Raw genomic sequence first — 15,702 nt, forward strand, 5'->3', positions numbered from 1 at the left:
AGTAGACAAATAGCCTAAGTGGCCTCATGAAAAGTGCACCAATACTTATTGTAAACAAGCAATGGCCAATGCAATAAAACATGTTAAAGCCAGTAGCAGCCGATAGAACCGGAGGGAGAGTAAGTTGCCTGCACAGGAGCCACTGAAAATCCATGAAACAGAGGAAGCAGGACACAAACCCTTGCAGGCCGTACCTAACAAACAAGCCCAATCGTCCTTAGAAGAAGTTCAATATGCCACTAGAAAAAGCCTGAATGATGGTGGAGATCGAAAAGTGTAAAAAGCCTAATTAAAAAAATACAAGCAAGAGCAGAGGAGCCACAGTGGGGTAGACAGCAGTAAAAAACAGGCCGCAGTAATACAACTGTGCCATTAAGAGGAGATGTGAGGAACAATGCTATATTTAAATGTAAGCAGCTAGGGTGCTGAAGTTAAACATAGACAAACAGGAACAGAGCGGGAAACCAAGAAAAAAATTGTCCCCCAGAGAACACATAAAGAGCTATAGCGGAATGAGACAGTACTAAGTCCCTGCTCTGTCCAAGGAACAAAAGAGAATGGAGGGACAAAGAGGCAGGACTGACCACTAGTAAGCAAGGATGTTTAAAGGACACTGACATAGACAAATGAAAGCACTGGCAAAAAAGGGGAAGGACTAGAAGCACACTGATCACAGCAGGTCTCAAAGAGACAGTCCATGCACTGTCTAGCTCGACCTAAAAATGGGAAGTATTTTTATCTTTAAAATGACTCCAAAACAACAAATATCCAATGTACGGAACCTGAGATAGGAATTTGTAACGATTAACCCCTTTATAGTGTCTAAAAACATACAGCACTCACTTGGGACTTCTGGTCGTGATTGACCAGGACAAAGTCAAAGTTTGAGGGGGACCGCATTAGAGCCCTGGTTGGATAATCTAAGCAGTAGGCCCAGGTCAAAATGTAACCTTCACACTTAGAAACTTTTCTGAAGCTTTTTCTTCCTACGTTGGGCTAGGAACTTCGTCAGGCCAAATTCAGTACAGGTTCGCCAGCTTGAATTTTTGCGTGGCCCAAGGCAAATCCTGAAAGTCTGGGGCTGTAGAGCTTTCAGCGAGACAAAACCAGAAACCCAGGCCAATTCGGGGGAGTGAACAACTACCTCCACGGACCCATCTTCCACATTGTTGAGGGCACTGGCTCAGTCTCCTCCTCTTCTCCCTCATCTGTGAACAATAAAATGATCATGTCTGCTCTGTCCTGGTAGGGTTTCAATCTATTGACATGCAGTACCGTACAAGGGCTCTTGGGGTTTTAAGGTTGACCAGGTAGGTAATCTCACCCGTCTTCTCAATGACTGGATAGGGCCAGTCCACTTCTTATGGAGAGCCCTGGAAGCTGCAGGCTCCAACACCTACACCAATTGTCCTGGAGTAAACTCAGGAATGCAGTTTACTCATCGTACCAGTGCTTCATGAGCTCCTGGCTGGCCTGCAGTTTCCTGCCTGCCTTTTAAATGTACTCTGCCATTTGGGAGACCGCAGGCCCAGCACATAGTCAAGCTCATTGTCCTTTGCATCCTTGAGAGGCTTTTTCAACGACTCCAAACAACAGGCAAATGGGTGCCTGAATAACAGCTCAATGGGACTGAAACAACCTCTTTTTGTGGGACCTTCCTGTAGGCAAACAGTAGGCATGGGAGGAGAACATCCCATCTCATCTAGAGTTTGTCAGGCAACCCATTCATCATGCCCTTCAGGTTGTTATTGGTCCTTTGGATCAGACAATTTGTCTTAAAGTGATACGGGGTGGTGACATTTTAGGTAATACCACATTCTTCCCACGTCACCTTCAGATAGCCAGCAAATTTATATCCCTATCTGAAACAATCTCCTTTCTGAAACCCACTTGGGCGAACACATCCAGTATGGCACAAGTGACTTTAGAAGCAGTGACTGCTCATAGGGATATTGCCTCATGTTGCCTCATAGTGTGGCATGGTCCACCACCACTAAGATATATTTATTCCCTGATTCAGTGGGTGGTTCTAGGGGAACAACAATGTCGGCCCCCATCCTCTCAAAGGGAGTCAACCACTAGCAGTGGTATCAAGGGAGCCTTTGGCTTGTCCCCAGTTTTGCCTCTGGCCTGACAGGTGACACAGGAGCTACAGAACTCCTTTATCGTCTTAAACATATGGGGCCAGTAGAAATGGTTCACCAACCTCTTCCAAGTCTGGTTCTGCTCCAAATGTCCTGCCAAGGGAATATCATGACCTAAAGTCAGCATGCACTCTCTGTGCTTTTTGGGACAGCTCCAATCTCCTAGTGGCCCCTTCCTTAAGGGTTATGACCTCAGAATAGAGCAGTCCAACTTCCCAGTAGATTCTGTGGAGTCCTCTATCATTTACCTCCTCTTGCTTTAAGTCAATCTGCCTCAAGCCTTCAAGGGTGGGACAGTCTCTTTGCCCTTGACAAAACTCCCCTCAGAATCGGATTTCTGCTGCATATCTGAGTACCCCTGTCTGTGGGTGCTTGGCCCATTGTTACAGGGTCCAAGTGTCCAGAATTTCCCTTCTGGATAGTCTGTGACCTGGTCATAGCTGATACCCATGCAGGGAGCTTCAATATTCTCATTTGGAGCTTTCTCTCCACCTCTGACCATTCAGATGCTTCGAGATTATTCCCCATTAAACACTGTACTGGGAGGACAGAAGGCACAACTAACTTCATAGGGCCTGTCACACCTCCCCATTCAAAATCCACCACAGCCATTGGATGGAGTTGGGTTCTGATGTCTGCATAGGTCATCTGGTGGAACTCACCAGGTATAATCTACTCCTGAGGAACCAGGGTGCTCATGACCATAGTCACACTCGCCTCTGTGTCTCTCAGAAGCGAGACAATTGATGGTAGGCTTCTGCCTGTATTTATCCATGCTTGGAAGTAAGGTGGCTGGGATTGCAATATCCACTTCACCAAGGGACAATAAGGTTGCCTCTGTCACTCCCCTTCCTATCTTTAAAGAAATCTCCACCCCACACCTACACTAGCCAGCCCCTGGGCCTACCCACCAGAAGTGAGCTCCTGTGTGCAGACAGCATCTCCTTTCTTGTGCCATGGCTGATTACTGTCATAGCACTTTCCCACCTTTGAGGGATCAAAGAACCTACCAAACATTCCCAAAAAACCCTTCCCTTAAAATTGAAGTGGTTCGCCCCCCGTTCAGGTTTTTGTGGGTCTTCTGAGGACCCCTTCTGTTTTCAACCTTCTTTCCCCTGGGGGAGAGGGGCTGTCCTTCCTTCTTGTGATCACCCTCCTGGTGCTGATTAGAAACCCAGGTTCTCACTTAATCATCAGCTGCCCAGGCTAATTCCCTTGGAATAGACAGCTTAGATTCTACTAGGTACTGGTGTAACTTCTCTTGCACACAATGAGTCCGTATGTGCTCCCTCATAAACACATTGTACAGCCCCTCATAGGTAGTTACTTGATTACCATCAATCCAGACTCCTAGTGCTTTTTCTGAGTGGTCCACAAAGTCCACCCAGGACTGTGTGTTGACTTTCTGGGTGTCCCAGAATTTCACTCTGTACTGCCAAATTTCTCAATTAAATATCTTCTCATGTGGGTGTATGATTTAGCTACATCTCTAGGAGCAGGAGCGTATACCTCCCAGCTATAGGGATTAGTTCCAAAAAGAGTGAACCTCAATGCTCGGGGTGGACCTCCCTCTTCTAAAGGGCCCTCTCAAATGCTGTGAGCCATTTGCCAATGTCGTTCTCCTGGCCTGGGATTAAACCAACAGCCCGGGGCATCTAAACCTCTTCTTCAATTTTGCTGCCACCATTTTGTCACTCCACCACCCTTGCCCACTTCCTCTCACCGAAGTCTAGCTCTCTTTCACTTAGGACTAGCTCCCTGACACTTAGGGCCAGCTCCTTTTCCCTTAGTTACATCCCTGGCTCCTGTGTGGGAGAACCTCCTCCTCCCCACCCCTAGCTGGATTGGCAAACCTAGCACTGATATCACCCTCCACCTGGGTGATTTGGGGGGATGAACCCTCCCCTCCCCTTCATTCTCTGGGGCTGACCTGGCCCAGGCCTACACGGTGCTAACCAACTCTGCCTTCCTAATCTTGCTAGTTGCCGGTAGCTCCCTAGCCCTACACTGAACCTTAAGCTCAACCACTATAAGTTTAGTCAGATCTGACTCCTTGGGATCCCTAGTTTTAGGTCTCAAAACGTGTCAATCATACTTAGAAGACATTTCGAAAAATTGAAACACTGGATCAAAAATCAGTTTAGTCCAAATTTTCAAACATTCAAAAATCAAAAGCTTTGTTCTACGACAATTTAGTGGATTTTTAAAGATCTTAACTCAATTATGGTATGGTATAATTTGAACCCAAGTCGGTATGCCACCACTGTCACCAAATATTGGAAAGTGGGTTATTGGTAGGGGAGTAAGTATACACTAACCACTAGCAATAAGGCCACCAACAGAATACAAGGTACAACAAGCTCTTAGTAAATAAGTCCCTTGCTCAACCCTTGGCAACTGGCTGCATGCAGGCAGGCTTATCTTAGGAGACATGTATGTAAACATTTAAAAACACCTATACACTAAATAAATGAGACAAAAAATAAAAATCTCACACCAATTTATAAAAATAGAATATATATATTTTTTTAAATGACAACAAAATGTCCAAATTCCAATGTAGGCAACCGGAGATATTAATTTTTAAAGATGAATCACTTTATAGTGGTTAAAAACATATAGCACTCACTTGGGACATATGGTTGTGCTTGACTGGGACAAAGTCAAAATTTTACCTTAACACTTAGAAACTTTTCTGTAGCTTTTTCTTCGGATGTTGAGCAAGGCACTTCGTCATGCCGGATTCGGTGCGGGTTCACCAACTTGAGTTTCTTTGAGGCCCCAATCAAATCCTGGAAGTCTGGAACTTTCAGCGGGATGATCCTGAAATCCTGGCCGGGTCATAGTTGAAGGTGGCCGGCTTGACTATCAATGCCTAATCGGTCATCATTTAATTGAGATTTATTACAAAATTTCTCAAAACTTATCCAAATATCTGCAAGTCCTTCCAGAAGGTCTCCTTGTAGGTTCAGAGTGACCAACACACCAATCCAAAGGTCTGGAATCTCATAGATGGCCTTTGGGATGTCTGGACTACAATTCCCACAGTACACCTAGCCAAATCTTTACAGGTCCACAGGACACCCTCCAGGCTGTGGATTCTTGGTGGCGATGATGCAGGTGGGCTCAGCTAACCTATAGCTTGCAGGGAGTCTACTCCTTAATCCTTCTTGAAGCAAAGCACATTCCTCAGGGCTGTATTACCAGATTGTGCAGCAGGCGCAGTCAGAGTACAGGTCTTTGGGTGCAGACCCAGATTCTGGCAGGGCAGTTCATCCTATCCTTTTTAGTTTCAGGCAGCAGATCTGAGAGGCCATGCACCTCTCTCATATTCATCCAGTGCTCTGAGCAAAAAAGTAGGGGGTCGCCCCTGTTCAATGAGGTGCAGGGTGCTTTCCAAAAGCATGACAGCTTCCTCCAAAGGGTGGCATCTTCTAGTCCCACAAAGCACTACACTTCCAAAATCCAAAATGGATGCTTTATCTCTGGAGGAGTTAGAACTGGCTAAACCAACCTACTGGTATGGCTCATTTACCTGAAACCTTCCCTCCATATTACATTTTAGCCCTGCCATTTGGCAAGAGGTGGAGAGCCTGGCTGGCATTGCTTACTGTTCTGCTATCTTATGAACCTCGTGTTTATTACCCATCTCCCAGCCTGGCCTGATCTCTGCACCTGGTAGAGCTGACCAAATCAGGGGAGACTGCTAGAAGGCTGGATTGTGGCTCACAGAAAAAAAAATTATAATTAGTTATGACAAGTTCAACGATGAGAAGTTGTTGAATTTGTCAGTACGAATCTTTTAAGGCCTTGAATGACAATTCACTCCTTTACTAGTAATAGTTATACATTTTACTAGTAATATTTATACTTAAATAAAATATTGTAATGTTAGCCTATGGAGCATACAGCGCTTAGAGACAGTTGGTGATAATGCGCTATATAAATGCAAATTACAATTACAATTACAAAATGAAATGGGCAGTTTTTCCTTTACCAGGGCATATACAAGACCCTATATAAGGTACCTGCTTATGAGTGACCCCACTCCGCAAACATACTCCTGGGATACCTAGGGGAGACCTTGGGGATGCCTAAGATGTAAGATAAGGTAGATTAACACTTTTGAAGTGCCCATACCACCAGAGTCGAAATTTCATACAATGAACTTTTAAAGACACTCTGCAAAGCAAGGCTGCCTTTAAAATGACAGTAGACATACAACAGTGCACACATGCAAGTGCAGGAAATCTGCAGGGCCCTCTAAACCTCCAGGCCCTATTATATACTAGGGACCGATAGGTAATTTGAACCCCCTGCCCTATAATTTATAGAGGACTTATAGGGCCTGTCAGTGTCAGTTGTAATTAGCCCAACTTACAATAACTGACTTCCCTGCAAGGCAGGGCTGCGTTTAGAAGTGACAGTGGGCCCACAGCTGCGCACACATTCAAGTGCAGGAAATCTGCAGTGCCTCTAAACCTCCATGCCCTATTAAATACTTGGGACTTATAAGGTAGTTTGACCCTCCTGACCCTTTTATCTACTAGGGACTTACAGGGGTCTGCCATTGCCAATGCAATCACATGCAAGTACCATACAACTTTTGAACTGGGCACTTGCACAGGGCCTGGTTAGCAGAGCCCAGGGCAAAGTCAGAATCAGTTACCAGTCAGCAAAAACAAATGTAGGTGAACACGGCAAAAAAGATGACTTCCCTGTGGCAAAAAAGATGACTTCCTAACAGGGACTTTCTCGCCACTTAACGTGTTGCAAGCAAAATAAAAATAGGCAACTTTTATTAAGTTACAAAGTCTAAGGAAAACTGTGTGCAAAGTTAAATTGTAAGAAAATCAAACATCCATATCAGAGACAATCAGCACTTGTGAGGAGGTATTGTCACAAGGAAAATATTGCCTGTTTGCAAAGAAAAAAATGAGCAAGGGCATAGACATTGTAGACCAATAAGGAGGAAACATGCAAGTCTAAGTTTACTTAATAAAACTTTGTACACCTTTATTCCCAGAGATTTCTTGTTTCTTGGAGCTCAACCTACCGAATTACCCCATTTACTCAGTCATGCAATCACATATTCACCCATTCATTTATTATTGCGCTCTTTTGCTACCTGAGTTTGATAATTAGATGCATTATCGTGTTTTCTCATATGATTTACTGTTGATTCCATCCCTTATCCACCAGACCAGAGTTAAAATGAACTAAGAGCTGCTTGTCAGATAACATAATAGATGAACATTTTTGATAACTGTTTTGTTCTGTGCAATACAGGAGTGAAGACCTTTTGAAAAGCTCTTTCATTGTTCCCCTCACTGAAGATACTGCTTTCAGATTGGAATTTCAAACATTGCTCTAGTGTTGTTGGCTACCTAATCATCACAATCAAAAAAAGATTTTATATTTTACTGATTGCAGGATTTATCTATGGTTCTGGAATTAGCTTTTATGGAGATGCAGCTGACAAGTAGAGATTCAATGCAGTTTTTTTCAATCAGATTGTATTTTGAGTTCCAAATTGCCATGGGGTGCATGCAGCTACAAAATGGAGATTGACATACTCCCTCACTTTTCAGAATTGCCTTTGTTTCTGAGGTTATTTGGGCCACATCACATGCTTCCTGCAAATGCAGCCTTCTAATGGTTCCGATCTGATAACAGGGACTCATTTTGGCTATGCCATCATTTAGCAGAAACTGAGATGATGCCTGGTCTCTGCTATTTCTGCCTCATTTCTGGACTAGCTGGTTGGTTATAGAAGACATTTAAACATATGAGTTAGACAAAAAATCTCACCCTGTTAATTCTGATATTCTTAAACAATTACATCTCTTTGAGTTACTTTGTTATTTGGGAGTAGATGTATCAACATACCCTTTTGCGATTTCTAAATAGCGATTTTTAAGGAATCGCTATTTGTAAAAGAATTCGCAAATTACCACCAACTACAAGTTGGTGGTAATTTGCGATTTCTTAAACAAAATTCGTAAAAATGAAATGCTTCATACATAGCATTTAAGAAATCGCAATTTGCGATTTCTTAAATGCTTACGCAATATTAAGGAATCGCAAAATTTGCGATTCCTTAATATTGCGAGGTTTTTTGCATGATACATACCATTTACCTATTTTTTAGTCGCAAACGCTGTTTTTTAGCGAGTCGCAGCGTTTGCAACAAAAAAATAGCCTGATACATCTGGCCCTTAATCTCTTAATTGCAAAGAGATGTGAACTAACAAGAGCGAAAATAAGTGGACAAGATGTTAAATTACAGCTTCAGTAACTTTTTTTTTGGGTGATCTCCACAAAGCCAAGCGGGGTGCTTGCTATTGCATTTGCTCATATTCCTGGCATGTCAGTAGTAAGGTTTGGGGAAAACATTGTTCCTGTTTTTTGCTTCAACAATGAAAAAAATGTCCATAAGGAGAAATCCTTCCTCCTAAACCAACTGAATTTTAGGTGTGTTTGGTGCTGACAGCCACATGCATCAAGCTAAAAACCAGTCGCAAACGGGCAGATTCTCAGAATCTTCCCCTTTGCGACCGGTATTTTTGTATTTGGGATGCATCATCCCAAATGCAAAAATCGCAATTTAACGAATCTCTAAATTGCGATTGCATTTAAGGAATCCCAAATTGTGATTCCTTAAATGCAATGCATCAAAGTCAAAAAATTAGCGATTTCGCTAATAGGAGTAGCAAATTACCATGAAGTTCAACTTCATGGTAATTTGCAAAAACTTTTAAAAATGCACTTTTGTACATTTTTCAAAGTTTCATGTTGCGCACACACATGCCCTAAGGGCATGTGTGTGTGCAACATATGTGCACAGATCAATTTCAGGGGTGCAACAAGGTGTCCTTTGGACACCCCTGCACCCTTGAAATTGCATTCTCAATTTGCGATTCGCTAATTGCGATTCGCAAATTGAGAATGTCTTCCCACTCATTCCTATCGGCCTCTAGGCCCATAGGAATGAATGGGGAGGTATTCCTTAATTGCGACTCGCAATTTGCGAGTCGCAATTAAGGAATATTAAGAAATCACAATTTTTTTGTGATTTCTTCATGCATAGCCTTTTGCTATTCCTTATTAGCGAAACCTTATTTTTCGCTGATAAGGAATCGCAAATGGCATTGTTGATGCATGTGGGCCAGAGTCCCTAATCTGCACACGAACTACAACAATTCCTAACATGTAAATTGCTAGGTTAGGGTGGAAAAAGTCACAAGGAAAGATAGCTAGTCCTTCAGTAAACTGCAGTGAAAAATATGTCCGCCTGGTGTTTTTCTGCTGTTGTATGTATTGTTCGTCCCATTAATATCCACATATCCTGTTTTCACATTCAGCATCTTCTGTGCACAGAAGACACTTTTTTCACAGTTGTATGATGGAATGATGATTCTATAACCCACGCATGCCTTAACAACGCCGTCTTAACAAGGACCTCGTCTTTACCACTCATTCCTTTATAACCAACTATATTGTAAAGGCATGATTGGTAAAGGTATATGCGTAGTAAACATCACACCCCAGCCCCGCCTCCTCGCCCTGAACCATCAAACCCAGCCCCTAGCACTGCAATCTACCCGCCCCTGCACTAAAAATGACCCCAATCCCCCATCCTGAGCCCTAACGATTTCCAGCCGAAAAGAACGACACCAACTCCAGCCCCTGGCCCTGAACCATAAAACTCAGCCCTAAAAATTACCCTGACCCCAGCCCCCCACCCTGAGCCTTAAAACCACCCACTGCCCTGAAAACTACCCGATGACTCTACTTACCAAGCCACATCCATCCTGTTCCTCTCCCTGACCATCCGCTCTGCATCTAGAGCGCCGACTGCCTTAACCACGCCTATGCGTGGCTAAGGCATAGGCGCGGTTAAGGCAAGTGTTGTTCGGCTTGAGTTGAAACGGCACGCATGGTTAAGCTTGCGTTGTAAATGCCGTTTCACTTTATTCACACCTGGGTTTAGCTTAAGTGTAGGTAAGCTCTATGAATCAAACTGTAAGAATATGACCTTGATGTATGGGAGTAACTTCTCTTGTGTCTATAGAATGCACTGAATATGACGCAACATTCTCAGCTCCCTCTCCTGCGGATATTTGAAATAAAGCCCCTTGGGATTTAATGCCCCGAAGCGGAAGGAACGTGAATTTATAGACTTTATGACCTAAAAGTATCTGCAGGATTGCGGTCTCCTGATGCCTAAAGTTCTTTAAAAATATAAGGAACAGAATGTTCCCAGATCCTCCACCAGCGATGAGGTAAAGAGACTGCACAATAGAAAGTCATTGTTACAGGTACCTCATTTTTCATTGTGCCAATTAACTTGATATTTTTCACAGAGAAAAAAATACGTATTCAGAGTGCAGTTAATGAAGGTGTCTGTTCTACATTTAATTCTCTTTCTAAAAGTAGTGATGTGATTGTGTATAGTAGAGCCCGTAAAAATATGTATGTGCACTTAAGACCCGCATTAAGTGCTGTTTTCAAATATGCATGGTGCCACCACAGCTGGAGTAAATATGTTCTTCTTGTTTCATACTCTAGATACTTTTGATGAGTAAAGAAATAAACATGGGTGAGCTGGATTTCCTTCTTCGGTACCCTGCACAGCCAGGCCTAACAAGCCCCGTTGATTTCCTGTCCAATCAGTCCTGGGGCGGCATAAAGGTAAGCAGTGTTCTGGTTACTTTCTAAGCAATGGATTTTCGTTAAAAATGTGATGATGCTTTAACGTTCTCCTTCTTAATATAGCTAATGCTGACCTTTGCAAGGCTTGAAACCTAGAAATGCTATTGAGTGCCGTGGTGAGATTGTCGTTGTGACTGACTTAGCGGATACTTCGAGTTAGGGTTAAAACATTCCTGAAATCAGTCCTGTAAGCCAATTAATGTACTCCCTAAGGGGCACATGCATCAATGAAAATTGCATTCGCAAAGGGTGCGAATCGCAAAATTCGCCCGTTTGCGAATGCAATTTCATTATTTGGGATGCATCACAATTTTTGTATTATTCGCAATTTAAGACATCGCAAAATTGCGATTTCTTAATTTGCAATTGCATTTAAGGAATCTCAAATTGAGATTTCTTAAATGCAATGCATCAAACAAAAAAAATGTGTGATTTCGCTAATAGGGGGAGCAAATTACCATGAAGTTGACCTTCATGGTAATTTGCGAAAACTTTGAAAATGCACTAAAGTGCATTTTTCAAAGTTCCATTTTACACACACACATGCCCTTGGGGCATGTGTGTGTGCAAGATGTACTTATAGGCAGATTTCAGGGGTGCAACAGGGTGTCCTTTTGACACTCTGGCACCCTTGAAATTGCATTATCAATTTGCGATTCACTAATTGAGAATCGCAAATTGAGAATGTCTTCCCATTCATTCCTATAGGCCTCTAGGCCCATAGTAATGAATGGGGAGGTATTCCTTAATTGCGATTCGCAATTTGCAAGTCGCAATTAAGGAATTTTAAGAAATCGCAATTTTTTTTAGCGATTTTTTCATGCATAGCCTTTTGCAATTCCTTATTAGCGAATCCTTATTTTTCGCTAATAAGGAATCGCAAATGGCATTGTTGATGCATGTGGGCCTTAGCCCTCATCTGTGCATCGAACATCTTTTACACATATTGCTCACTTTTAACATATGATCTGTAGAGATTTCTTCCCTTTTTATTCAGCAGATTGAAAACTAATTTAAAAACCTAGGGCCACATGTATGAAGCTATTTCACATTCACAAACAGACCAATTAGCAGAATTGGCCTTTTTGAAAATGCAAAAAAGGCTTTTCCTATGTATCAAACCCTATTTTGTGATTCAGTAACATGTTATCGAATCACAAAATGGGTTTGCGATTGGTATTCCGAAGATGCGTGTTTAGGGCGTCACTTCCCAAATACCAAATTGCAGCAGTATGTATGAATGTTTTTTTAAGAACAGGCAGTGGTCCAACGCTTTAAGTAAAATGGCCTGCATTAAAAAAAAAAGATTGCTTTATTGAAAAGCAATCACAGACATGGTGGTCTGCTGACCCTAGAAGGCCACCATCCCAGTGACTTTAGTGTTTCCAAGGGAGTCGCAAATTGTGACCTACCTCGTTAATATTAATGAGGGGGGTCAATTTGTAACCCCCTAGGAATCGCTAAATTAAACGTTATCAATTTCATACATTAGGAATATCGATTAGCTAATTGCGATTCACAGAAAATCGCCATTAGGTAATCACTATTCCTAATGTTGATACATGTGGCCCCTACTTTCTAATGTGTAATTCCTCATGCAGATGTCATACATGAAACCCTGCACAGGTGCTAGAGTGGATCCAGGAACGTTTTTACCAATGTAAAGTCACCAGTGCCAGGTGGCTTGGCCAGTGTCAACAACAGTGTCACCTGTCTTCATCAAAGTGATGTGACAGCATTCATATGGCACCATTGAGGTCCATGTGTTTTTCTGCACTTCCTCAAATGTGGGATCTGGGGCCGCACACATTTTTTCTTTTGTATTGTTGATTGTTCATACTATCCCTTCATTTTTAAGGAAAGGCGAGCACCAATATTTAAGTGTATTTTGTTCTTGGGGAAAGACCATGAGACAACATCATATAACTTGTGCCATTGAATGCATCTTAAAGTGCTTTGTGAGAGGGAAGCAAAGCTTTCTCAGAGTATCCACAGAGGATACGTTAAGGACCTCATTGAGATCAAAGACTTATTCTCTGTCTTAGTATAGGCATGTGGAAATTGTATAGTGCTATTGTTAGATTTAGGGGTCACTAGTTGGCACAGGTAGGTACTTGTGAGAAATATGAACCCTTGCCTCTAGTCAGGGTAAAGGGGATACACTCCTAAAATAACTGCTGTTGACTCCCTTGGTAGCTTGGCATGAGCAGACAGGCTTTTCTCAGAGGCAGTGTATAAAGCATTTGTGACCACATACAGTAACCCAGTGACAACACTACAGATGGACACCACACAAGGTTTTATATCAAAAATAAGTATACTTTATATAGATTTACCACAAGACCATAAACAACAAAAATACACAATACTGTTACTTTAAGATGGTAGTTTTAGCTTAGTTCAGTTCAGTTCTTAAGATGCAACACATTGCGTCAATGTACCTTACGATGCGATGCGCTTCCACGACAAGCAATGTCGCAGTGATGGAAATGCGGCAAAGTTCCGGTGCAAAGAAATAAAGATGTGAAGATCTTCCAGAAGCGGCACGCTTCTCTGAGGATGCAAGGTGTCTCGATTCAATGCGTAAGCTGCAGCGGCAACACCCCTGTTCCGTGATACGACGGCAACAGCTTCAGCTGCGACACTCTTCTCTGGCGTTGCCAGAAGCTTCCGCACAATGCGACAACTACAGCGGCGACATCCAAGATGCGACGGCACCAGCTCCGACGGCGGGGCGCTTCTCCGGGGATGCGAGGCGCTTTTCTTGATGCGGTGCAATACGACAGCTACAGCGCCGACATCCACAATGCGACGGCAGCAACAGCGACGGCGGCATGCTTCTCCCTCGTTGTGAGACTCTTCTGTTGATGCGGTGCAATACGACAGCTACAGCGCCGACATTCACGATGCGACGTCAGCAGCAGCGACTGTGACACACTTCTTCCTTGTTGAGTCGCGCTTCCAGCTCCTTGCGACACGCAGTTCTTCAGAAGGCCCAAAACAGCAGCAGGTACTTCCAAAAGAACTCTGGGGAGCTAGGGGGTTGAAGTCTGTTGTCCCTGAGACTTCAGCAGGAGGAAAGCTCTTTTCCAAGCCCTTGCAGATCCTTCACAAGTTGAAAGTAAAGCGCACAAAGTCCTTTCTCCTCTCTTTGGCAGTCAGGCAACCACTGCATGCCAATCCCCTAAGCAGCACTTCAGCTTAGGAATAGTCTCCCCCTCAGTTTCTTCCAGTTCCTCTCCTCAGCAGAGGTTTCTTCAAATAGCTGCTGCTCATCCAAGCTGCAACGTGTTTCATTCCTTCTTGGAAGCTGAGTCTGGTAGTTTCAGGGTCCTTCATGAGTGAGAGGATGAGCTGGGTGTTGTCGACCTAGAATACCATGCTGAGTCCATGATGTATGACGATGGCAGCAAGGAGGGCCATATAGATGTTGAAGAGCGTGTGACTGAGCGATGATCCTTGGGGTACTCCGCAGTTGACCCCTGTGGGTTCGGAGAAGAAAGGTGGGAGTCTGATCCTTTGGGTTCTGCCGGCGAGGAAAGAGCAGCGCCAGTTGAGGGCGGTTCTCTGTATGCCGGTGTCGTGGAATCTGGCTGCAAGAGTACAATGGGAGATGGTGTTGAAGGCTGCGGAGAGGTCCAGTAGGATGAGGGCTACGGTGTGTCCTTGGTCTAGGAGTGTGCAGATATCGTCTGTGGTGGCGAGGAGGGTGGTCGCGGTGCTGTGGTTACTGCAGAATCTGGACTGGGAGGAGTCGAGGGTGGCGTTCTCTTCGACAAAGTTTGTCAGCTGGGCATTGGCAAGCTTCTCAGTGACTTTGGCTGAGAAGGGAAGGAGAGAGATGGGTCAGTAGTTCTTCAGGTTCGTCGGGTCTGCAGATGGTTGCTTGAGGAGGTGCTTAACTTCTGCACGTTTCCAGTCGTCGGGGAAAGTGCTGGATTCGAGGGAGTCGTGATGGTGCATCGTACGTCGGGCGCTATGGCGGTGGCGGCTCTGTGGAAGATGTGCGCCGTGCCGGGGTCCGTGGGGACTCCTGAGTGAGTGCTCTTCATGGTGTGGTGATATCTTCACTGGTAACCGGGATCTAGGCAGTGATGGTGGGCTGGCTGTCATCGCTGGAGGGAAGGGTGGTTTCTGGAGTCTGTTCGATGAAATTGTCGTAGAGGACCCTAATTTTCAGATGGAAGTAGGAGCCAAGCTTGTTGCAGAGGTCCTGGGAGGGGGTGATGTTCATTGTTTCGCTGGGGGATTTGGTGAATTCCTGGATGATGCTGAAGAGTTCCTTAGAGTTGCTGGAGTTGGCGAGGATCTTGTTCTGGATGAAGGTCCTTTTGGTGGATCTGTTGCATTGGTGGTATTCTGTCATGGCATTCTTGGTGGTTGAACAGTCTTCCGAGGATTTGCTGTTTCTCCAGTTCTCATTTTTAATTTGTAATATAAAAAGTGCCAGGGCTCTCCTCACGAAGCAGCAGTAACAGGATAAATATGCTGGTGCATACTGCCTCTTGACTGGAGCCCCGGCACTTATTATTCTGTAGAAGATTTGGCCTAATGGCTAGAGCTTTTGATTTCGAAGCTGGGGAACCGGGTTTGAGTCCCAGCGTGGCTCAACATTCTGTGATTTTGGGGAAAATCGCCTGCTTTCCAAATGAGTGTGCCCTTAATTGGTTGTGTAAGCTCTGGTGCTGAGGACTAGATGCCGGTGCTGAGCACCGGATAGCACCAACTCAAATTAAGCACTGCCAGTTCTTTTCGAGACATCTGCAGGTGCGTCTGGATTCTTGGAGGTTGGCGGTGAACCAGGTGGCCTTGCTGGGCTGCTGTCTGTTGGGGTTACATAGGA

At 44.1% G+C, this 15,702-nt stretch overlaps 1 protein-coding gene across 1 annotated transcript in view; it reads left to right on the top strand.

The window, feature by feature from the left end:
- The window catches only part of DNAH9 (dynein axonemal heavy chain 9), a 1,435,662-nt gene that overhangs the window by 988,546 nt on the left and 431,414 nt on the right, over positions 1-15,702 (top strand). The window contains exon 59 of the mRNA XM_086930591.1: positions 10,716-10,838. Within this exon, the coding sequence (XP_086786717.1) occupies positions 10,716-10,838 (123 nt within the window). The remainder of the gene's footprint in view (positions 1-10,715; positions 10,839-15,702) is intronic.

This window comes from Lissotriton vulgaris, chromosome 7, assembly GCF_964263255.1.
Source record: "Lissotriton vulgaris chromosome 7, aLisVul1.2, whole genome shotgun sequence".
NCBI lineage: Eukaryota > Metazoa > Chordata > Amphibia > Caudata > Salamandridae > Lissotriton > Lissotriton vulgaris.